We start from the raw sequence: 25,457 nt of genomic DNA, 5'->3' as shown, positions 1-25,457 counted from the left end.
TGGCCGGTTCCACCCAGAGCCCCGGGTCACCCATGAGGCTGGAGGCCGCAGCCAGGATGGATCTGTTCAGGAAGCTGTGGAGAGCGAGGAAGCTGATCCTTGTGGTGTTCATTCCGCTGTCCCTGCTTCCCTTACCGCTCATCCACCCTACCAGTGTGAGTACGAGAGAGAGAGTGTGAAAAAATGTGAAGTTTTTATCATTACACGCAGCATATACACGCAACAGAACGCTTACCATAACCAAATGGGTTTCAAAATAAGAGCACGGTAGAGTTTAACTGTATAATTTTCACTATCAATGTATTTGATGGATAGAATATAAAGGTATTAATATTCTATTGGAAATTATTGACATATAAATGCGTCAAATTTATTGAAGTTAATTCGTAGTTCGACAGATACACTTTTTTTTAAATGCACAGATGTGAAACATTTAAAGACGAAATGACGAGAAACTACTTTTAAAGCACCAGAAAATCTCTTCAAAGCATTAAATGTGATGGATATACCAGTGCCTATAAGAAATAAATTAAAGATGTATGTTAAAAATAATCAGTATATGCGAACTTAGGTTAAATCAAACATCATGCGCCAATAATTTACTCTTAATAAATACCTAGCAACCATCCGGCACAGCAGTAAACAAGATATCCAGTTGATCTGTGGGTGGTGATGCTGCTGCTCTTGGCCTCAGTGTCCTGATGGGATCTTGGTGTGTGTGTGTGTGTGTGTGTGTGTGTGTGTGTGTGTGTGTGTGTGTGTGTGTGTGAGGGAGAGAGAGAAAGGCGCACTGTCCTCCGTTTTGATAATCGCTTGTCTCGAGCTCCCCCGATCATCAGCTGAGCCGTGTGTGGAGAGGAGATGTCGCGACATGTTAATGACCTAAACATCATCGTGCTCCTGAAAAATAAAAAAGTGAAGAGGGAAAAGATGGGAATAAAAGGAGAGAGGTCCGTTCCTCTTTTGCGTGTCTTCCCTCCGAATCTGGGATAGCTCTGTTTTCAGTGTCCTCGGATTAGTGAAATCGTAATGAAAAGCACAAAATTACATGAGCCATGTGCAAGCATTCGCCATTCTGAGACTAAAACCTTAAACTTTTGCTGCTGGGGAGTGAGTTTCATGTATTTTTTAAAAAATATTTGAATATTTGTTTTGTTTGTTTCAGACTTTCTGATTGTGGTGTGGTCTCATATTTACCGAGGCTCAGACCAGTGCATTTCTCTGATTTGCAGAGCCTCTCTGGTTAACGTGGTCACCTGTCAGATTCCATGATATCCAGTAGAAAGCACTTTTTTCCCTCTAGTGTAGGTCATACTGAGAACACCTCAATTGGGATTAGGATTCTTTTTCTCCCGTGACCAGTGAAAGACAGTAGCAATCAGCAAACCAAAATTGAAGCTTTAAAACACCCTATCAGAGCACGTCACTGTATTTATGATGCAAATGGTACACATTAGCTCCAGTTTGTGACTTTAATGTATTACAATCTGAGTCACAGAGGTAACAATCAATTTAAAGGGAGTGAGAATGTGTTGGTTTGAAAGGCCCACGTCATTTCAAAACTCACGGCATGCGCAATGCATTTTCAAAATCCTCAAGGTGTTCTGTGATAAAACAGTCGTAAGAGAGGCGATGCGCTTTAGATCATATTCTGGGACATGGCCATAGTGTTTTCTACACATATATCAATTGTAACTACAGGTGTTTCTCTGTGTTTATTTTAATGTCATTCATATTCAAAGAAAGTGTTATGCTCCACAAGTTGACCGTCAGCCAATAAGAGCGATCGCCAAGGAGCCCTGCTGTTATGTCAGTGGTGGTGGATGTTTGGCATGAGTAAGTGGTGCAGGATGAGGCCAAGAAAGAACAAAAGAACAAAAACTTGACTACAAAGAAAAAGAAAGAAACAACCCAAGCAATTAAGTTATATAATCAACCCACAACCACGCTGGATTTGAGCCCCCACGTGGCTTCCTAACGACACCAGGGACCCCAGACTGTGTCGGGAATGTGACGGGTTCAGAGAAACATTGTGTGTGTGTTTGGAGAGGTCCTGTGTCCAGCTGCAGCTGAACAGGACATCTGTAGGATGCAGTCAGGCCAGGTCAGAGAGACTGAGGACAGGAACAAAGAAGCAGAGTCAGTGGCAGATAAGCACAGTGCTTATCAGAGGCGCACGTGTGCAGTTTCACAACTTTCCAGAATTTTTGCTGAGTCCAGACAGCTACGTATACACACACGCAAAGAGATGTTCCCTGGCCTTTGGCTTGGCTGCTGTGATGCACACACTGAAAAATTGCTGCTACTGTTAAAAAACTGGCAGTTAATTACGATTTATATTTGGTGAGCCTCTGAATTTTCCTTTAGCAGAAATCTGGCATTTGTGGTTTTTAGCTGTCTTGTCATGTGGATGGATTGCCAATGAATGTACCCTGTAGGATGATAACTGTGGTGATCAGGACAAATATGTGTATGACTCACCTAAGATGGTCTTTTTAGCTGTGATGTGTACTGATGTTCTTTTAAAAATGCTTTTATTGTCAGAGCAATTTGGATAATTAATTTGTTTGACTGATATGTCATCCATTTGTTACCCAGTTCAGGGTAGTGGGGTCTGTAGGTGTGCACTCTATAACTGATGAGATAGCCGAGGTACACCTTGGACAGGTCAAACTCCAGTCTTAGAAAAGGAAGTTTCATCAGTGTTGTCAGTATCAAGTCAGTTTTCATGTGAGTATTTTTCCATACAAATGGGCACAGGAGTGAACCGTGTGCATGTTATCTATTGAGCCGTTTAGCCTTCTGCTGATTGACTCAGTGAAAAACGTTTGAGCTGTGATCTAATCTGCCTATCAGACATCCTTAGGTAACTGTCTCTTCTTTTTCTAAACTGAATAATATTCCTGTTCATTTCCCAAGCTGATCACGGATAACAGTTAGTTGACGAGGCAATCAGTGGGCTTCTGTTTAGAGAAAAGCTGACCTATCAGCTGTAAAACACTGAGATTTCAAAGAAAAACATCTTTTCTCATCCCAGTAAGCTCACAGTAATCGCTTTGCTCAAAGCTTCTAAAACCACACCGGGCTCCGATGCAAAAGACTCAAGAAGTGTCTAGTGAATAGCTGTAAAGAGAAAACTTTTGCATTCCTCTTTCTTCCTCACAGATCTCACAGGAAAGTAGGAAACAACAAGTCCAGGGCATTGTTACAAACAAATTATGAGTCCTTTTGGTGTCCTGATTGTTAAATGCATTTAAATGGTCTAAAGCATGATCTATTTCACTGTTTTCATTAGCACAAAGAGAGTAATAGGATGCACTGTCACTTATGGATGTTTCTTATGACAAACTGCAGCTAAATACCCAGAATATAAAAACTTATATTTTTCTTCTCTGCAGCATCTTGCTTGAGGAAAGATACGATAGTGCCTGAAGGGTCCATTACAGTTTGTTAAGCCGTTTAACATTTTCCCTCTGGTTCTCCAATATCACATTTTACAACAGAAGCAGAAATCAAGTGAACTCTCACCTAGATGGAATACAAAAAACAGCATCTCACACTTTCATGCCTGTCACAGCCGGGGTGGCTGGTCAGTTGTCCACTTTCCCTCAAAAATGGCCCTGCAGGTGGCACTTTCATAAAATATATGTAGGCTGATTTTAATTTTGTCACCACAGAGAGTTGCTAATTTTGTAGTTGAAATGATTTTTAAGATTAATAACTGGTTACATAACCTTCAGAGAAGCCTGCCTTAAATCAGCACAAGCACAGGTTATCTTTCATGTGATGACTTCGGAACCTCGACACGTCTTAGCGTGAAGTCTTTTCAGCACAAAGGTTGAAGTACAATGGCTTTAAAAACAAGCCAAACAAGGAAGCCAAAGAGTAGGATTTGAGGATCTAACTGAAGCTGCAGTTTCTGTGGGGCAACTGTGCTTTGATAAATAGTGACCAATAATCAATCATGGATTACTGCTGATTTGTCTTTTTTGTTTATCTGTCCATTTGTTTGTTCTTTCCGAAGGTCACATTTCTTTTTCTCTTTACATTCTCATCAGTGTGCTTTCCCCCCCGCAAACCAGTAGTCAGACCTTTGGCATGGCTTTAATCCTATCCCCCCCAGGATTAATAAAGCATTCTGATTCTGATCTGGCAGACTTCCAGCACGTCCTCGGTGTGGTGTTGTGTCCGACACAGGCAGGAGCTGTAAAGCTAGCTGTTAAAGTGCAAAAACTCATTATTTGGACACAATGTCTCTCTTTATAATACTGGAATGTTTTCTTAGTGGATTTAAATTGTTGTAATCTTTTCAGTGGCGAAGTTCTCTTTGATTATGAACCCCAAACATCTCATTTGGTCTAATCAGGCAGCTGCACCTAATGCCTGGAAATGCCTCTTAAATCTTTAGGAGCGTTTCCAAAAAGTAAGCACCTGTCTTTAGAGTAAAAACCTGTGTTGTCAACAGCAAATCAAAAACAGAGCAACGTCAGAGCACATTTTATGCTTCTGCTTATTTTCTGTTAGAGTGGTAGATGCTTGTTAAATATGGCCAGTGCTTCATATAATGAGAGCTTTGTATGTGCAAGTAATCCCTGTGAGCCAACAGCTCCGGCTTTAAAATGCTCTAAATGCCCCTTTTGAGACATTTTAACATTTTTGGCTGTCTGTGATATCAGTTAGAGCAGAAATAGGGAGTCGTCTTCACACACTGGGGTTAAGGTTAAGATGTGGAGTTCCACAGGGTTTCATGCTAGGACCACTTCCGTTTACATTATAGATACTTCCTTTAGGCGGTATTATTAGAAGGCATAGCATACATTTCCATTGCTGTGCAGATGATACCCAGTTTTATCTACTCACAAAGCTAGATGACCAGTAAATTTAACTGCAGGAACGTCTTATAGACATAAAGACCTTACTCCATCTGTGCAATATGTCTAAAATTAGAAACAGCCTGTCTCGGAGTTATGCTGAAAAACTATTTTACCATCACTCTGCAACATTTATTACTTCTAGACTCAACTACTGTAATTCATTTTTATCAGGCTGTCCTAAAACTGCCTGAGAAGTTTTCATTTGATCCAAAACACAGCAACAGACAAGCTGACATAGACTACAAACAGAAAGCATATTTCTCCCATACTGCCTCTTCATTGGCTCGCTGTTAAATCCAAAATAAATTTAAAATCCTTCATGTCACATAAAATATCTTGAATAATCAGACCCATCAATAGTACTGTAAGGTAGTTTTTTAAATAAATAAATGTGGTAGTTGAAAATAATAATAGGCTTTTAAATATTTACTTGCTTGTTACTGTTTCTATACTACTTCTACAGCTATTAAAACTTTTAATATAGCTATTAAAATGGCTTATTGTAGCTTTATAATAACATTAGTTGCATAGCACGTTTCAAAACACAGAGTTGCAAAGTGGTTCACAGTTTGAATACAAACACATGATAAACACACTGAAGATCAATATGCATATTCAAACATACTGAGCCGCCTTAAAAATGGTCTGCGAGCAGCAGATTACCAACAAGCATTCTCTCATATTTCTTGTCTTCATTGATATGTTGATCGTCAAACTGTAGTTTGGCTATTGTGTTCCTTTTGAACACCATTTTTTTTCTTTTGCACACTGGCCATATTTGTACAGTCTCTTTGTGGTTGTTGTCACATGCACTGAGGCATCTGTGCTTACCTGTGGATATTTTGAAACTTCAAAGTTTCAGGGTTCTTCTACAATGTCTTTGAATTGTAATAATGTACATGGGTTTTCTTGCAACATAATGTAAACAGCAGGCATGGATAAGCTTGACTTCTGAAAAGGTTTTTTTTTTTTTTTTTTTTTTAAATGGGAGTTCAAGCAGGTCTGGACATGGTTCACGCTGAAGTCCTGTGGCTAATTCTCCTCCCTGTGGGTTTATTAACTTGAGATTAAGTGACCTGCTACAAGCGAAATGCTATACTAAGCATTCTTCAGTACAGACTCCAGCAGCGTTTGATAGAAGCTAATATGAAATCTGTGTTCAACAAAAGACTATCCAAGTCTCATATTATAACATAGTGATAACCTGCATATATAATAGCACTATGTGCACCCTGTCTATGACACATTCATTCTGACCTAAATTAAGCTTATTAAGCATTAAGCATAATTCATTTGTGAACAAACTGTATTTTTCTGCGAAGCGAGTGTCAGCTATAAAAGGTCTTAACAAATGTCACGAGATTCAACTTTAGTTTTGAAGATTGGAGAGCGTGTCACTAAGCCCACTGGTGTTGCGACAGAGCGGTATGAGAGGCTGGCATGCTGACATTATATAACCAATAACAAGATTAATGTAATATCAGTGTGTGTGTGTGTGCTAGAGTTTTGTCAGAAAGAGTGTTAGTGTGTGTCCCAGTTGGATATTAAGTACAAACAACACTCCCCACTGCTGCCACAACAATAAACTCACACAATATTTGTACTTGTACTTGTAATGTATTCTAAAAGACTGTGCGCATCCATGTGAGCACATCCACACACACACATCCATGTGAGCACATCCACACATGGATGTGTGTGTGTGGACAATGTTGCTACCAATCTAAAATAATAATGCAATTGCTATAGAGACCTGTGTCTTTTTTTCTGTATTGCTTATTGTGTGGATGATATAGACAGACTTTTTTGGGGGTTGCAGGAGGCGTGTTGTGCTTATGTGTTGATGGTGACGGCCGTCTACTGGGTGTCTGAAGCTGTTCCCTTGGGTGCTGCTGCTCTGGTCCCAGCCTTCCTCTACCCGCTCTTTGGTGTACTCAAGTCCAGTGAGGTGAGTCCTTCTTTCCAGCTGATTGTCTGGTTTGAGCTTCAGTTCTCTGAAACCTGTCTTATAAACTCTATTTGAGATGCCAAATTAAGAGTGAGTTGTATATTGAAAATTGTAGCATCTATTGTGAGCTAAAAGTTTTGATTTTTCATAACTGCAGAGCCTGGCAGAGAAGGAGAGCAAAGAAAAACAAAGATCCCGTTTTTCAGAATGAACGCGACCGATTGTGGCAGTTTCACATAGTCGGGTTAGAACATGCAGAGCAGAGACACTATGACTATGACCTCATGCTTTAATGCGTTATAAGTGAAATCTTAAACTGATTGGTACAAGGTGCTAAAAGACAGTTCAGTGTCCCACAAAATACCTAAAATTTTGCTTGCATGTTTGAAAATTGGAGGAAGTTTTAGCATCGCCTGCTCTCAATTTCTGAAAAGACAATATCTTAATCTTAGTGTCATTCTGTGCACCAGTGAATGCTGTGTGTGCTGATTCCACTTTTCTGTCTTTGTATGGAGATTTTCACATCATGTTTCTCGGGTTTTCAATGTGTCTTGTGATTAAAATGCCCGTTTGAACATTGAAAAGCACTGTAAAATAGGATAGACAGTCACGCTGAACGAAGCTTCTGACCTTCACAGGACTGAGTGCTTAACTCTTTCATGAGCACATATGCAATGTGTGTAATAACATGATTAAAACTATATGTTCAATAAACTGAATAAATGTTCTCATCAAATGCCACTACTCAAAGCTTAATAAAAAGGATATAGAAGAATAAACATAATATAAAAATGATATAATTCCCACACAGCCATGTGCTGCAAATCCTGCTACAGCACCATGCGTAGCTAAATATTTTCAAGGCAAATTACAGCTTTGACACAGTGCAGTAAATCTAAACGATAACAATTATTCTTTAATTTATTACATCCTAATTCTGGATGTCTTTTGTTAAAACTTTGCCTTATTATGCAAATATCCTCCTCCGTTCTTTCAGTTTGAAAAGGCACCAGGACTGAGACTCCTGTAGCAGTACAAAAGTCTTGGTCAGATTCTTGTTAAGGTTTTTGCTTTTTGCTAATTAAACAAGTGGGGCAGGGATAGCTCAGTAGGTAGAGTGGGTTCCCCATCGTCGGAAGGTCTGGGGTTCGAATCCACTGAAAGGCTACCCTGAGATACCCCTGAGCAAAGTACTGTCCCTACATGCTGCGCCTGCTTAGTGGCTGCCCATTTATGGGATTTTGACATCTTATATGACAACAAACAGTGTGGAGAGACATTTTATAGGGCCTACCCTGTGTACTTTTGTTCCCAAGAAGACCAAAGTGTAAACGTTCAGCTGCCTGTATTATTACTAGGACTTCCTCTACCCACCACATCTCCCCAATCCTGAAGCAGCTTCACTGGCTCCCGGTTAAATTTCGCATCCATTTAAAAATAATCCTCTATACATTTAAGGCTATTCATTCTCTCTCTCCACCATACCTCTCCGATTTAGTACAGATGAACTTCCCATCCCGGTGCCTCAGATCTTCATCTTCTCTTTCTCTCTCTGTTCCTTCCGCTCGTCTGATTACAATGGGGGGCAGGACTTTTAGTTGCTCTGCCCCTCGACTTTGGAATTCCTTACCCCCTGACCTCAGAAATATTAGTTCATTCCCTCTTTTTAAGTCCACCCTCAAAACTCATCTGTTTAAAATTGCTTATGTTTAAACCTCTGTATGCTCTAACTTTTATCTGTTATTCTTATTATATTTGTATATTTCCAGTTTCTGTGTTTTTATCTGTTGTACAGTGTCCTTGGGTGCTTTGAAAGGCGCTATTTTTAAATAAAATGTATTATTATTAAGGAAAATTAAAAGATTTTAGGTGAGAGGTGAGTGCACTTGCAGACCTGTGAACGCTGCTGATGGGAAGTAGAGCAAATTAAGAACAACAAACCGTAAGTGCTGATCCTGTACGAGGGAGGGTGGACCGGGTGAAAGGAGGGTCTCGGAACTTCTTCCTGCCTACAACATCTCATTTTGTTTATTTTCCCAGCATCTGTTGAATTAGTTTGAAATGATGTAGACTTATCATTTGAAGTGATAATTTTTGTACCTCTGTGCGTGTTCAGGTAGCAGCAGAGTACTGCAAAGACACAACTCTGCTGCTGATGGGAGTCATTTGCCTGGCGGCCTCCATAGAGAAGTGGAACCTTCATAAACGGATTGCTTTGAGGATGGTGATGATTGCAGGGGCCAAGCCTGGCATGTGAGCATCACACTTTTGTACATTTAAACACTATAATGATGGTAAATGTAGTCATAATGTGCGCCCCCCCCCCCCCCCACACACACACAAAAGTATAAAATGACCTCCTTCTTGTGCAGGTTGGTACTGGGCTTCATGTGCTGCACCGTATTTCTCTCCATGTGGCTCAGCAACACATCCACCACAGCCATGGTGATGCCCATAGCTGAGGCCGTCCTGCAGCAGCTGATCTGCACCGGTCTGGCAGACAGTCATGTCGACTCTGAAACAGCAGAGGTGCCTGAAGAGGACAGTGGTATGTCTGGGTCTGTCACTACATTTCTGCAAATATAACAACAGTGCTTGCACCAGTGTGGACATTAGCTAGAAGGTGCTGTAGCAGAGAGGGTCTCCTGTTAACAGGCAAACAGTCAAACTTTTCAAACTACTTCTGTCATTGACTTGACGATGCCCGTGTTTCTCTGCAGCTGTGCCAGACAAAGAGGAGAACCTGGACAAGAACCAGCTAGAGCTGCTCTACCGCAACAACTGGTATGTGTCTGTGGACATTTTGGGTCTTTATTTATGCAGTGTACACTCGATGATATGTGAATGTCTGTTTAAGTTGTCTACACAGGGTTCTGTGGTATTTCTGCAAGGATTTTACCTCTTTATCTGTGCTAATAAGTTACATCAAATGACTGTTTTCCTTCAGTCTCACTCATTTTAACCAAAGTAAAGTCAATTTTCTCTCACACAACCATACTGATTTTCTTTCTTCTCTTCTTATTTCAGCAATGACAACAATAAGCAGGAGCTCTCCACACTAAGTGACGTAAGTGACGTGTGTGTGTGTGTGTGTGTGTGTGTGTGTGTGTGTGTGTGTGTGTGTGTGTGTGTGTGTGTGTGTGTGTGTGTGTGTGCGTGCGTGCGTGAAGTACACAGAATGTGGAAATTAGCCACAGAAAAATCTATATGCTTTCACTGATTTGGTATTCTGTTGTTTTCAGACAAAAACCGCTGAGGTCAACGGTTTGGGTCTCAAGCCCATCTCAAACCAGGAATTCATAAAAAACATCAACGGCCACCTGCCACAGGTGAGCAGTGTGTCAGTGAAGAGGGTGGGCCAGAGCCATGTTGCTGGAAACAAGAGCTAGAAGCAATCTTCCTGATTGCTTCTCATGTTTGCTCTTCGTTTACAACATTTTCATCACTCTAGGTTGAGATTGAAATCCCAAATGTAAAGAGGGTGAAGATGAGAAGAGACTCCCAGTATCCCACCAAAAGGGATCACATGATCTGTAAATGCCTGTCACTAAGCATCACGTATGCAGCGACCATCGGAGGACTCATCACCATCACTGGCACGTCAACCAACCTCATCTTTGCTGAACAGTTTAACACGTAAGTATGCTCACGTATGTGGTATCTACACAAACGCTTGCTTATGTAATGATTTAAATAAGCTTCCAAAATCTGTTGACAGTAATATTAAATCTACTTTACAAACCGTTCAGAACCAGAGAGAGATGCTGGTCTGTAATGGCTTTGGATGACTGCAGACATCTCCTCAGTTCTCAGACATGTTTACAGCTTGGTTGATTTCTTGGCTGCTGTGTTCTCTATTTTGAAAAAGTTTATGTTAGCTGAGTGTCTGGGGCCACAAGAGATCAAACTAATCAGCCTCTACAGTGCTCACAGAGATGATTTCATCTGGCCACTGCCTGACAGAATGGCCTCCTTCATGTCACAGCTTGTGGACAAAGGTCAGGTTTTGATCTGTGTGGGATTGCGTGTGTGCTAGTAGTTGTGATGCTAACAGGGACAGCAACAAATCTAAGCAGTGTAAAGTAAAATCTCATAGATTAGAGATTTAAGCTTGAAATTCGTTGATTGTGTGTACTTATTCAGTTTAGTTGATCCAAAACTGGAGTCCATGCTCGTACAACAAGTGATAAACTTGACATCAGTTGCTTTGACAAGCATATTTGTACAGATTGTGGATGTGATTTTAGTCAGTGCTGCACAAATACAACCAAACTTATAAAAATAAATTCAAACATACAGACAAATTAAACAAAAAAGCCTTTTTATCTATGCTATGTGCTTTTGACACATTAGTATGTGTCTACACGAAGTGGAGGACTTGTCACTGTCAGTCCCATGATATGTGAATGAGGGCAGAGACGCTAACAAAGCAATGTTAGATTTATCGGAGGGTTATTTTAGTACCCGGCTAACTTTTAGAAGCTGAAAATGAGCTGTTTGTTTGCAGGTTTCTCTTAGCTAGCTACTTGTGGAGTTCCATAGGGTTCTGCCTGGGACCAGTTCTATTCAAATTATTCATTCATCACTTAGGCAGTATTCTGTGTACATTTTCATTGCTATGCAGATGATACCCAGCTTTATATATCCATTAAGCCAGATAACACACTCCAATTAATTAAAGTGCAGGGATTTCTTAAAGACATAATGACCTAGAAGACCTCCAATTGTGAGATTATTGTACTTGGCCCTTAAATATCTTAGAAACATTGTATGTAACCAGATATTTACTCTGGATGGCATTACCTTGGCCTCCAGTGTAATGACTACTTTCCTGCATTTGCATAAAATCTCTAAAATTAGAAACATCCTGTCTCAGAGTGATGCTGGAAAACTATTCCATGCATTTATTACTTCTAGGGTGGACTACTGTAAATATTCCTGAAAAGCTTTCAGTTGATCCTTTTTTTTTTTTTTTTTGTTTGGCCTGTCCCGTTTGGCTCTTTTGCCATCAGAATTGTTGTCTAAAGGCAAAGAAAGATGCCCAACGGATGGAAAGATGCCCAACGGATTGATCAGTTGATCCTAAATGCTGCAGAAAGAGTACTGGGAAGGACTAGAAAGAGAGAGCAGATTTCTTCCACACTGGCTTCTCTTCATTGGCTCTGTCTGTTAAATCCAGAATTGAGTTTAAAATCTTTATCCTCACATACAATCAGGCTCTGTCTTATCTGTGAAACTCATAGTACTGTATCACCTCAGTAGAGCACTTTGCTCTCAGACTGCTGGCTTACTTGTGGTTCCTATAATATTGAAAATGGAATGGGAGGGAGAATCTTCAGCTTTCAGGCCCCTCTTCTATGGAAGTTCTGATTCAGGAGATAATCTGTCTCCTTTTAAAAGAACGCTTAAAACTTTCCTTTTTAGTAAAGCTTATAGTTGGGTCTAGATCAGGTATCCCTGAATCCTTCCTTAGTTAACCTGCTGTAGACTTAGGCTGCTAGGTTTTCTCTGTTATTGTAGGGTCTTTACCTTACAATATAAAGCACCTTGAGCCAACTATGGTTTGGTGCTATATGAATAAAATAGGATTGAATGGAACTGCAAACATATCATTACTCATAGCTTTCTGAATCAACTCTTTTTATTTTTAACTGATGATTCAGAAATGTAGTATCCTAAAACTGAAATCAGGATATTTGGTTTTATTTTTAAAGTCAGTTTATGTTGAAGTCTCTGACTAATTGCCAACGTTGGCTTGATCTATAATCTCAGTAAACATTTTCCTGATGAGTTTATGGTCTCCAGTCGCTATCTTAATTCTCATTGAATACACTGTAATGCTCATTTGATACATTATGGTCCCCATTAGAGTTAAAAAGGACTATAAAGACAAGTAGAGGCTGGTTACCATAATGACAAATAATACCCATACGAGATCTAGGTTAAAAAAATCCTGCTAGCAACATCCATCTTTTATGTACGTCTGTGCTGAAGCCTCACATCTTATAACTTTCTTCCACTTTTGTCTGCTGATGAAAGGCTGTTTTTTTTTTGTTTTTTTTTTAAATTTTTTTTTTAAGTGAGATACTTTAAAAATTTAGTTCTGTTTTTTTCTGACAGGACTGCATCTTTGAATTATTACCCCCTCCACTGTACGCTTAATTGTTCTCTGTCTCCATTTGTACATAATTTTGCAGTAATAGAAGCTGGATTTTGTGTTTCAGTGGTGAAAGTTCTGCTCTTATTAAAGATACTCGTGTAAACTGGGTTTCAACTATTTAAACTGTGCAACGAATCCAGTGTTTCATGGCTCCAGAGCCCCACCAGCAGACTGTCAGCGTTTTTAAATGTGTCTCTTTAGTACGGCTCATAAAATTTAACCCAGCACAGGAAATCCTGATGGACACTGACACTGATGTTGTCAACATATTATGATTTTTATTACTTTAGTTCTTTTTAAAATGCAATTTGGTGTTAAGATGAAATCTTAAAAGCTCTAGAATAGTTTCATACTTTTATTTAATTTATTGTGTTCTTGTTTTTCATAAATGAAACTTTCTATTTGCCTGAAATATCTCATTTTTTTCTCTCTGCTGTTATTTTATATAGAAACTCATGGTTCCCAGAGGTCTGTTTTCCCTGATTCTTTCTGTCGAGCTATGAGGTTGATGGGGTTTTCCCCTCATATTATCTAGGTGATGGGATCTGTAAAATTTGATGCAGATATCTATGATCCTCAGAGGATGACAAGCAGCCCAGTCATTTTCCCATACTTTTTATTGGCTCGCTTTCACTTTTCCATCCACGATGAGAATGCCCGGAGGTCAGAGAAGGCATGGCAGAGTTGTTTGTGCAGCAGATACGTGATCACCGTATTTGCATGTCACCTTTACTCTGCTTAGCGTCGTTACAGAGCAGTGAAGCATATCAGAGCAAACACACTTTATTACCTATATAGCTTTAAATGAAACAACAGTGGAGACCAACAACTTGTCTTATAGCTTAAAGTGCACTAATCATAAACTACTGATACACTACACAGAGGGCTATTAATGTTGATGATATGGTCTCCTCACAGTTTTCTCAGATTTCTTTTTCTCTGTGGAAAAAAGGGGGAGGTTATCCTCACCTATCCCAGCTGTCACTGGGTGGAATTAGGGTACAGAGATCACCAAGGATACATAGTTAACTGAAAAAACAACAACATTTTAATTAGCTAAAATAAGAATAAAAACTTAATCTTTGAAAAAACAAACAACTGAAACCATTTATGAGCTTAGAAAGCAACAGTGAATGTCATTTAGTTCCAGTGGATTCTAGATTCAAAGTATCTCCAAATCTGAGCAACTAACACCTAAACATTCCACATCAGGGACGTCAAACTACACGGTGGGCCACTTTGATCGTATCAATCGTATCAGCGAATCAACCCTTTCTGTCAGAATAAAGACATTTCACTCAACATTTAATCCCTGATAACTCTTAATATCAGAAAAAGAAGTCCAGTTTCAACAGTACATTTCAACTTTTCTGCATGACAAATGTGTTAAATTAAATAGACGTTCTAGTTAATCACAGAAAATATAGTAAATCTTGAAAAACAGGAACATTTTTGTCATTTTCCTGTGTATCTGTTAGTTTCTTGCAGTATGAATGGCAATGGAGAAGGTTTTGTCAGTAGGGAAACCTGGAAAACTTCTCAAAATACAGTCAGAAGTTCCTAATTTATACACATTTTCCAAAACCTTCTAGGATTGGAGGAGTTGCTGGGCTAATTCCGGCCCCTGGGCCTTATGTTTGAAACCACTGTTCTAGATGTATGAACAGCACTACTCTTTAAACATGAATACATTTAATTAGGTGATAAACTTACCTTTCAATAGGTTATCAATAAAGGGTTGTAAATATTAATAGTATATTGCAGAAGTGTGTAGCAACCGTGTGGTTAGAGCAGGTCGTCTACTACAGTAAGGGGAAGGTTGGTAGTTTGATTCCCACCTGGATGCTCCAGGCTGCATGCTAAAGTATCCCTGAGTTACTCCTCATATGAGTGTGAATGTGAACTTAGATGTAGGGCATTAATGGATACTTTTTGGCTGCTCTCTTATCCACAAGGGGGCGCTACACAAGTCCCTCCACACATTTTTTGTTATAGCAAATGTTACGCCAGATACCTTCCTGATGCAGCCCCAAAGGGATTTGTGTCTCTTCCCGGGATTGAACTAATATCTTCCACTTGTTAGGTGAATGTGTAAAGATATTACAAAGCTTTATATATAAGGCTGAATATTAGAAAGTGGCATCCTTTCTGGCATGTCATGTTGGTTCTCTTCTTTTAAAATAGATAGATGCTGCTGCTTTACTCTGTAACTGCGTTCTGCTCTATAGAAGCTTCTTAAGTGTTTCTTAAGAGAATTTCGGTGACCCATTATGGCTTCTGTCCAGTAGTGTAGTATAGCTCTCTGAGCTGTGATAGTCACAGTCTTATCAGTGTGGACAGTCAGCTGTAATGCTGCACAGATAAGTAAATGAGAATGACAACATCTGTCAGTCAAAGCAAACACACGTGACCGAGGCTGGGTCAATGTGTGTAGCTGATGTGAGTTAATCGGCTATTTTTAAACGTGATAAGGTTCCATTTTTATCGGCCGTGACACATGCCGTCACAAGTCATGAGGCTCAGCCCCTAAAGAGCCAGTGTGTAGCAATGCGTATATTACACATTAAAGTGAAATGAATACCGATGAGTGTGGTTTAAAGCTGCTGTTTCCAACTGTCTTTCCAGCCGTTATCCAGACGCAAAGGTGATCAACTTTGGCACATGGTTCATCTTCAGCTTCCCCATCGCCATCATCATGCTGGTTCTCACCTGGCTGTGGCTGCACTTCCTTTTCCTCGGCTGCAAGTGAGTGCCCGTTCGAGGATCTTTGTGTGTGTGCTGTGTTGCTAGTTGCTGTGCTAATGGTCACAGGCAGGGGTGTGATTACAGAGGTGGGTCTCCTACTTGCCCACATCTCCATGTTGTCATTATGGACTCATAGTAATCCTGCTGCCTGTATGTTGTTGAGGCTACAGCTTGAAAAGCACAAAGCGACCGTATCAGGTCACCGTGTGGTTGATCTTGTTGTTGCTGTCTGTGTGTTCAGCTTCAGAGAAACCTGCTCACTCAGTAAGAAACGCAAAACCAGGAGAGAGATTCTGTCAGAGAGGAGGATCCACGAGGAGTACGCAAAGCTGGGACCCATCAGGTGTGTGCCAGAGCTGAAACGATGCAAAATAATTTCCCGAAATTCCAACTCTGATGTCAACTCTTCCACTTTTTATGTATATTTAAAGGACTAAATTCACCTGTGTGTAAATATAAGCTATGCATTTGCATCTTACTCACGAGCCTAGACGTGACATTTTGTCCCCATCGTGTTGTCACTCATGTAATTGTTGCTGACGCGCTTTTGTGGATTGTGTGTGCAGCTACCCAGAGGTGGTGACAGGTGTTTTCTTCATCCTGATGACACTGCTGTGGTTCACCAGAGAGCCTGGCTTTGTGCCCGGCTGGACGTCGCTCTTTGAAAAGTAAGTACTGATAATGTCGCGCCGGATCACCACAAACGTTCAGAAGTGTTAGTGGTCAGACACTTTAGGGAAGCACTGGTTCTCCGTAACAAATACACACCCTGTCACATAGAGTAGGTATAATAGACACTTAGTAAGGAGTGCTTATGCTCTTTTCATACACCATATTTTTGATTTTTGGCCTCTGTTAGAGTACTTTTGCATTATCTGTTTTATATCTGTGTATTCTTAATTTCTCTCTCAGGAAAGGCTACAGGACTGATGCAACGGTGTCTGTTCTTCTGGGCTTCCTCCTCTTCCTCATCCCTGCCAGGCGGCCCTTCTCTTCCTCCTCTTGCTGTAAAAACTCAGGTCAGCACTCGAGCACCTTTGGGTTGTCTCATCAGGGCTCCATTTGGTGGCTTTAAAACATATTGAATAATAAAAAAGGGCTCAGTGATGTTGTTCAGCTAGCTTCGTTAACATTCGTATACTACCTCAGATTATTTTAACAGCACATTACAGATGTTGTGAGCCATTCATTTGAGATTTGGTAAAATAAATGACTTTTCAAGTGTTTGTCAACCACAAGTATTACATGATATTATTCCCCCAGATCCTGCTCTATTGACATTTTTTTCTGTCAATTTAAAATATTAGATGATGATTCAGAGTCTGACCCACTGGCTCCCATGATCACCTGGAAGGACTTCCAGAGACTCATGCCGTGGGAGATCGTCATCCTGGTTGGTGGAGGCTATGCACTGGCAGCGGGCTGCAAGGTACTACGAATATATGTCTGTGTGTTCTTGTATTACTCTACTGCTCTGGCATCATAGCATCTGGGTAATCTGAATCTGCGATCCATTTTCACCATTATAAATTTCTTGATTACTTTGATGGAGTTAATGTGATTTCAACACGTATCTACAAGAGACTGTAGCTATAAAAGAGAAGAATCATTTCACATATTATTACATTAGGTAATGGTGGGGATATGAACAGCATGTAGAAAGCTGATTAATGTTGCGTGTGTGTGTAGGTGTCCGGCCTGTCAGTGTGGATTGGCAGACAGCTGGAGCCCATGAGTGGTCTTCCTCCCTGGGCGGTCACCCTGCTAGCCTGCCTGCTGGTTTCTGCGGTCACCGAGTTCGCCTCCAACCCAGCAACTCTCACCGTCTTCCTGCCCATCCTGTCTGCGCTGGTACGACATATTCTCTTTCATATCGCAACACCTGTTCCTCATTAATGATCATAAAAATGTCATAAATCATTAAAAACACTCACATAAATGACCTGGAGGATATTCAGTCTAACAGGTCTGCACTAATGTGCTGCTTGAAAATACTTTTTCATTTTTAAACTGTGCTAATTACTTCTGATGTGGGCCACGAATTTGAATAATCTTTACCAGGTGGTCTAAATAGTACTGGTTACATAACCATTACATAAGTGCGTGCGTGTAACAGTGCAAACAATGTAAAGCTTGAGGCAAGTGGCACTGATTGTGAGGCCGAGTTCTCTTTTTATATACATATAGATATCTAAAACATATGGAAGCCCGTTTCCGCCACTAAATAAAAACAAAGAAGCTAGTATCCATAACTCGAAATTTCGAGTTACTTTTCTCAAAATTTCGAGTTACTTTTCTCAAAATTTCGAGTTAGCTCTGCCAATCAAAAATATACGTGAATGAGGTCACTTTCTTGTTACCCGGAAGCATATGGCGCAGAGGACCGCACACTCAAAAACGGATCCCAACAAATTGGCGCTTTCGCGAGTATGTTTGCTGATAGTAACACCATGTGATTCAGCCAATAACACAGGGATTTCATCATTTGTGAAGCCAGGCTGAAAACACTCAGCAATCTGTGCATTCACGACTGGATGTAATACTGGTAGCTTAGCTGTAGCATTTGTAGCTGAGGGCTTCAGCTTCCGGGTAACAAGGAAATGACGTCATTCACGTAGATTACTGATTGGCAGCGCTAACTCGAAATTTCGAGTTATTTTTCTCAAAATTTTGAGTTAATAAATCGAAATTTCGAGAAAATAACTTGGAATTTTGAGTTATGGATCCTTTTTTTTTTTTTTTTTTTTATTGGCGGAAACGGGCTTCCATAAAAACAACCTGTGTTATTTATACTCTTATACTATACTGGGATAGCAGCACAAACACATGTAAGAGTAGGGGAAAAATATTTGTGCATCTGCACATTATGACCCTTTTACTCAGAACCCCCCCCAAAAACTGCTGTACTGGCAATAATCCATTTTAGCTGTCAGTGGTGACGTTTTCTCACCAGTACGTCACAAGCCATTTTATTGCAGAATGGCGCCTGTTCCTCGTGCACTTACTCATAAAGTGCACATCAAGGCTCTTTTTATTTCACAGCAGGTGCCATAATACTTCACCTCTGTCCAGTTGTTAACTGATGATGTATGAACCCTGCTTCCGGCTCCAAACTACACTGCATTCATTAAGGCTAAAGTCTTTTTTTTTAACATGTTTTAATGATTTTTGTCTTGTTCTATGTAATCTCAACCGGCCCTTAAAATATAGTCAGTGATGTCTGTCGGCTTCTGTGGGTTTTTATTACCACTCTTGTTGCATGTTTTAAAGTTCAGTTTAAAAAAAAAACAACCTTAAAATGCTTACCATTGTAACAGCAGATGAAATTGTACATGTGCAATTTTTTTTTTATTTTTCCCCACATTGCAAAAGTATGACATCATAGCGACAGGATGGGTCAGGTGTGACGTTAATTCTAGACAAACATTTTTATGATTATATTATGTGAAAATGTTGTTTTTAAGTGTCATATCAACTTTTGTAGCAGTTGGTAACTCCGACCTTCTCTTTCTCCCATTTGTTAAATTTTTCTTTATCATCCTTTTTTCTTTTCTCTTCCCTCCTTCTACATTTTTCCGAGTTATCTATAACCTCTGTACTCCCAACCATTTCACCTCTCCTCTTCGCACTTGTCTTTTTTCTTCATTACTCTCTCTTTACCCCCTTTGTTCTTCTTCATTGCGTACTTCTCTGTCCAGTCGGAGACTCTGCACATCAACCCCCTCCACACTTTGATCCCTTCCACCATGTGCGTGTCATTTGGGGTCATGCTTCCAGTGGGGAACCCCCCCAACGCCATCGTCTTCAGTTACGGCCACGTGCAGATCAGGGACATGGTACGACACACAAACACACACTCACTGTCCCACAATCTTCTTGCACCTGCGGAATCAAAAGACTTCCGGGAACAGCGTATCCAATTCGAGGCTCTTTTTATTTCGTACTATGTGGCAAACAGAAACTCTTGATGCTTACTGAAGTAATTTTTCTCCTCCTCATCTCCAGGTCAAAGCAGGTTTTGGGGTGAATCTGATTGGCGTGGCGGTGGTAATGTTGGCCATCACCACCTGGGGGGTTCCACTCTTCAATCTGACTGAGTTCCCAGCCTGGGCACTGGCCAGGAATGTCACTGGGAGCTTATAACTAACAGTGGGCAGGTGCTGGTGGTACAAAGCGGGGATGAACTCAAAAACAGATGAGGAAGAAACTGGGCAAGTGTTGCGATTGCTCAGAATTATACTGATTAAACAGACCTTAAAAGAAGAACATGGATGTGGTGAGAAGGAGAAGAAGTGGAGAAACAACCCTCACCAGCTGCTTAGATATACTATTATATACTGGCCATACTGGTGTGTTACAAGGAATGTTAAACGCCTTTGGCCACTGGAGGACATTAAACTCCAACTGAAACGTTAAAAAATCAAGAACTGATTTAGTTTTTTTGATTTGTAGTAGAAGAAAAATGATAAGTTACAGTTTTACAGTAAACCTGAAATACATTTTCAGATCTACAACATCCTTTCATTTCACTGTTTTTAGATAGAAATAAGCTACATAAGGCCACTGTAGACAAGTCTCTTTTTATTGCATGTTTGCTGAACTTAAACATTTCCAATGAAATATACTTTTTACAACTAAATTGAACACATTTCAGCATTTCTGGAAAAAATCGGTCTTGTCTTTCGTGTAAGAGGGAAGAAGTGGTTGCTGGATTAAAGCGAGAAAAGAGCATGAAAAGAGAAATCTACCGTGGCTGCCAGTGTACTGTATATGTAGAGCTACTGTACTTTTTACGTTGAACACCGTGGGCCTTCCTTACACATTTCATGCACATTCTTACCAAAGTTTCTGAAGCTGCTTTTGTGTCCTAAAATGCTGTGAACGTTACAATTCTTGTTGCTACATGTTACTCGAACACTGCAGTGCCTTTTACAGTGCCTTGTGTTAATGAATTTACACACTACTTTAACATGACCTACTATCAAACTTCTTATCCCAACAGTGTTCATGTCTTCCTGTGATGTCAAAGCACACTCCACCCTCATCCTCACCCTGGTTGCGGTAGTTTTAGTCAGTTTTGCTTAGGAAGATTCATAAAATGAATGATGTGCACCTGGCAGCCATAACAAGAGCAGCTTAAATGGTAAATACTAAATAAGGGGGCTTCCTTTAGCATATCTAGAGATGCCCTGGTGGTGACCAGTCGGCAACCCCCTGGGACCCACCGCTAGGAAAAATATTCCCTGACTCCACCAGCCATCTGGCAAATAAAAGTGTGACTCCTAGTGTATCACAGACATGATACGTGAGTTTCTGAAATGTCTTACATCATCAGTGTGACCTCCCCCCCCAAATTGTAAAGAAATTGCACAGTACATTTTTAAGCAAAAAAAGAAAAATCTGATGTAGCAAATATGGCACAATTTAAATCTCAGATATTCAAATGATTATTTTATTAATTAACAATAATTGTCAGAAGGTTCAATAAAGTCCATTTTCAAAAAATCAGGTTAATGTGCCCTTTAAAGTGTGTCAGTTTTAATGTTACCTCAGAAGACCAGCTGGAAGCACAGGACCACGGTTCTTTTACTTCCATGAAGGCCAAGGAAAAATGATCAGAAAGGCATAAAAGTTGGGGTTTTTGTGACTACTCGACTGCAACCAGCCTTTTTACCTTTCTCCTTCAATCACATAACATAACGAAGTTTAGAAAAGATGTATTTACGCTAAAGACTTGAGCTGCCTTCAGTTACTTTTTGCTCGACCTATGCCAGAACTTTCTTTTCCTAATTGCAGAAGCTTATAGACCAACTCTGGTCATTACCCAGTGAACCCAGCAGGGTGTTTGTCTTTGTCTCTGCGCTCCTGATTTGCATTCATGTCACATGTTGAAAGGATCTGGAAATTTTTAAAGGTAGATCAAGTCGAACAAGATAATTTACCTACTTATTGAAGTATGAGCTTTAACTGTGGCGCTCATGTTAGTCAAACATTAACAAAGGATCTTTATGAAATACAGAAAGCTTTTTTAGTAACTGCAGAAAAATTGGTTTCACGAAATCGTTCACTTGTCGCACCATAGCGTGACTGCTTTTTGTACTTTTTCATTGTCTCCTGGGAGGAGCAACATTTCTCCTGGCATGTAAAGAAAAAAAATGAAATGCCACTGTGGGAGGCCGCAGACTCCCTCTGGGTACTGGTTCTTTAATGCAGCACGCAAAGAAAGCATTTAAGGAAAAGACTGTGCAAGCAAGGAGTGGAAGGGTGTAGTAGTTTGTTCAATCAACTGTCAAATCACAAAAAAGGTTTGCACAGAACACTCACTGTACTGTGCAAAAATGTAAAATATATGCCTTTATATATTTGTACACAGATTTTAAGTGTCATTAGTCACTTTTTTTTTTTTTTTTATATCACGGCATTGTAAGTACAGTATGGGTCTTTAGCGTAGCCTCAATCAGAAGCATGTCTTTTTCTTGTGTAATTTATTGACTTCTCCTGAAGGTTTCGTACATCTCAGTCGTGTTACAGCAGTGACCTTTGACCCAGGGGCCACGCTCTTCTGTAAATACTTTAAAGACTTGTAATATAAGCATACTATGTCCTTGCCTGTTTCAAATGAGCTGTAACATTCTTAAGTTTTGTTTGACCCTGATAGTGCATTCATATCCAGCCACAACACAACCTAGGAGTCAAGATGATCCAATATTACTTCATGTGCAACAATAAAACCACTAAAACCACTCTGTTGTTTTGATTTATTCTTGAACGACACAAGTCATTCAAGCTTTTCAAAAAATGAGAGTAAAGAGTTTAAATCTCCACTATCAGATCAGCTCTTATTTGCAAATCACATATTTTTAAGAAAAACACCAGGCAGACGCAAAAGCAGAACAGATTCTCTGTTCTGCTGAGAGAAATACGTGTTAGGGAAAAAAATTGTTTTGCTTGAAGAGAACCACAGAAACATTAATATTGGACAGTGTTGTGAGAACTAATGGCAACAGGTTGAATGTGAGACTTCAGAATTCCAGCAGGAGGTAATGATAGTAAAATCTGTCCAAAATGACACGTTACTTTGAGGTGAAATCCTACTGGACTCCATAACTCTGGACTCTTTAGCATTTCTGGGGATGGAAGATATGAGGATTTTCAAACAGGTCCCTTGTGCTGCCACTTGTATTTCCTAAAGCAGCCTTTATTTTTAAAAATAAATAACATTATTAGTTTGATCTTCACGCACTCTGTCCGCAACAAAGCCACAAGCTCCTGTCCAAGTCCTGCACCTCAGCAAACCCAGGCCAACTTGCAGCTCTTGATGGTTTCTAGGTGATTAGGATGCCCCCTGGGGGCCTTCAGCAGGTGTGAATCCCTCTGTCTGCATCTTCTCCTTGTATTTCAGGAAGTCTCTCCTTTTGGTAAAATACTTCACCTGCAGGGGAGAATGAAAAGGAGCAAGAAGCTACTGAAGGCTGACAATCTTGTTGCTGCTTAGGTTCTTTAAAATGTTCTCTAAATGTCTACATTTAACTTAAAGTTTCCAAAATTGTCCAATAAACACTGTCGGCTGCTCATCTGTGACACTGCTATCGACACTATCTGCAACCCTAACTTCAACCATTAATAAAAAAAGATGGGATATTTTACCCACTGGGCCGGGCATTTGGCCTCAAATTCGCTCTGGAACCTCTGGCACGATGCAACATTGTCATCATTATCATCCAAACACTTCCAGAGATGATCCCTGGCATCCCAGCAGGTCTTCCTTTCTGCTGAGTTTGGAGCTGTCATCACTGCCCCAAACACAAAGAGAAAATTAATCATCAATAAAACAGAAATTTTAATAGCTAATGACTTAGCACAGGTAAACTGTTAAAATATAACAGTTTCTCTACCACAGAAATCTATTCTAGTCAGGAAAGTCCCCTCATCCATATAACAGTTAATCTAAGCTTTGTATATACAGTTGGGTAAACTTTACCTTCACATATTGTCCAGGTTTTCACAACTTTCTGTGTTCACACTGAAAAAACAGCCTCAAAAAGAACTTGCACATCTTCTAAGCCTGCTTTAATACCAGACTGCAACCTTACACAACAACAGGTGCTGTGGCAAAAAGTCAGACAACAATTAATTTCCGGTATTTGCCAAAAATGACTATATTTCATCTGTTGTAAATGACTGGACTAACTGATTGGATATAATGTGGGTGCAAATACAAAGAGTCATAAAAATACTTGCAAAATAATCATTATTTTTTATATATAACACCTTTATAAATCCTCTTGAATACAGTTTATTTACCAATATAAGCAAACATATTGGGCACTAAAAAAGCAGAGAAATATTAGAAATGACTTTTGTGGCACCACACCGGTAGCTGCCAAACCAACTTCACCTGTATAAACTTAGCTAAACGTCACTCACTGAATAAAAACGCGGAAACCTCTCAGAGCACGTCTCCCTTCAGTCTCCCGCGTTCACTCCATAAAGCCCGACCACCCGCACAGAGCTACTTGTACTCCACAAACGACAGACAGACTTTTGTAACCTGCTCGGGTGTTTGTAGCGTAGAGCAAAGTGAAGGACGCTCACAGAGGCGCTTCCTTGTCGCGCCGTGATGACGTTCGGACGTAGCTACTGAAATGTACCAGGTGATGGCGCCATTGTTAAACCAAAGAAGCGCGAGGACGACAGGTTTTGAAGTTGTTGTTTTTTGTATATTAATGTAATATTAAGTAATTCATCCGTTTAATTAAATTGTATTTTTAAACTGTGTTGCTTGTGAGGCAGGTTTTGTCTGGGTGGTATGACATCTCTCTCTCTATATGTATATTACAGGACGGTATTTCCTAAAGGAAGCAACATGTGAGTGATTGATAGCAAATTTTCCACTGACAGCATTTATTTTTCTATTCTACCCACTGTAAAACGTTCACATCTTTTTTATATTTTTATTTATTTATTTATTTATTTATTTATTTATTTATTACACTGTCCAAATGGTAATATGTGCCAAATGCAGTGAGGTGTTACAGTGGTGTCTGGACAGAAGAAATCATTGGACTAGAAAATCGTTAAAGAGAAGTGGACTCTTTGAAACAGGCCACTTGGGTTTTAGAGAAAACCACAGGACAGAGACAGCTGATGAATTATAAGCGCTGTATTTGACACTCTTGGATCGCTAGATTTTCTTTTTGAGTTGTCTCCAACAGTGGGTTGGCATTTCTAGTTTAGGTTTTAAGGTGGTTTTATTCTTATTTGCCAGATAAGTCTTTTAGTATTGTTATTGACAAGTCAGTCCTCAGGGAAGAAAGTACCTCCAGTCTAGTTTTATGAAGCTGCCATGCCAGATAAAACCCACACAGACACAGGGAGAACCTGTTGATCGGTTTGGGATTTTTCAAACTGTAGATGATTTCTCTCAATTTCATTTTTTTTTCATTTTCTTATGCATTTGTAAAGATATGAGGGGAAAAAGACTCTGTCTCATAATGGCAAAAAAAAAAAAAAAAAATCCCTCCAAAGAATTCTGTTTCCTGGATCCAGATCCAGATTAACTTCAAAACTTAAACATTTTAAGTGTTAAAGCCATAAGTGTGAGTAATCCTGATAACAAACAGACTGAGCGAGACAACAAAACCTCCTTGGCAAAGGTAGGAATGCTGCTAGTTGCAACTTGGTTTGGAATAGTATAATGTCAGTAAACACAGGACCACAGGAAACCCCA

General features: G+C 39.9%; 2 protein-coding genes across 4 annotated transcripts; one reads left to right on the top strand and one right to left on the bottom strand.

Annotated features, from left to right (window-relative positions):
* Positions 1–26: 26 nt before the first annotated feature.
* Positions 27–22,471, top strand: slc13a4 (solute carrier family 13 member 4). Of its 2 annotated transcripts, none has more exons than XM_082511647.1 (16): positions 27–155; positions 6,694–6,822; positions 8,939–9,075; positions 9,195–9,370; positions 9,543–9,606; positions 9,850–9,889; positions 10,065–10,151; positions 10,274–10,458; positions 15,608–15,727; positions 15,969–16,070; positions 16,294–16,395; positions 16,640–16,746; positions 17,035–17,156; positions 17,417–17,578; positions 19,426–19,563; positions 19,733–22,471. In XM_082511647.1, the coding sequence occupies exons 1-16, from the start codon at positions 33–35 to the stop codon at positions 19,868–19,870; spliced, it is 1,932 nt and encodes a 643-aa protein (XP_082367773.1). In that variant the 5' UTR covers positions 27–32; the 3' UTR covers positions 19,871–22,471. The 2 variants fall into 2 exon arrangements, with proteins under 2 accessions (XP_082367773.1, XP_082367772.1); XM_082511646.1 differs by having other exon boundaries at positions 9,850–9,898.
* On the bottom strand, positions 21,162–24,322 carry coa6 (cytochrome c oxidase assembly factor 6). 2 transcript variants are annotated; one of them, XM_082511650.1, is made up of 3 exons: positions 24,155–24,322; positions 23,375–23,520; positions 21,162–23,159 (listed from the first exon to the last, which is right to left on the bottom strand). In XM_082511650.1, coding segments are annotated over exons 1-3 (246 nt in total). In that variant the 5' UTR covers positions 24,156–24,322; the 3' UTR covers positions 21,162–23,060. The 2 variants fall into 2 exon arrangements, with proteins under 2 accessions (XP_082367776.1, XP_082367777.1); XM_082511651.1 differs by lacking the exon at positions 24,155–24,322 and adding an exon at positions 23,709–24,111.
* Positions 24,323–25,457: the final 1,135 nt, after the last annotated feature.

Source organism: Aulonocara stuartgranti (assembly GCF_965226115.1).
Source record: "Aulonocara stuartgranti genome assembly, chromosome: 17".
NCBI lineage: Eukaryota > Metazoa > Chordata > Actinopteri > Cichliformes > Cichlidae > Aulonocara > Aulonocara stuartgranti.
Note: the sequence above shows the minus strand (reverse complement) of the source record. Positions and strands in the feature narration are given on the sequence as shown.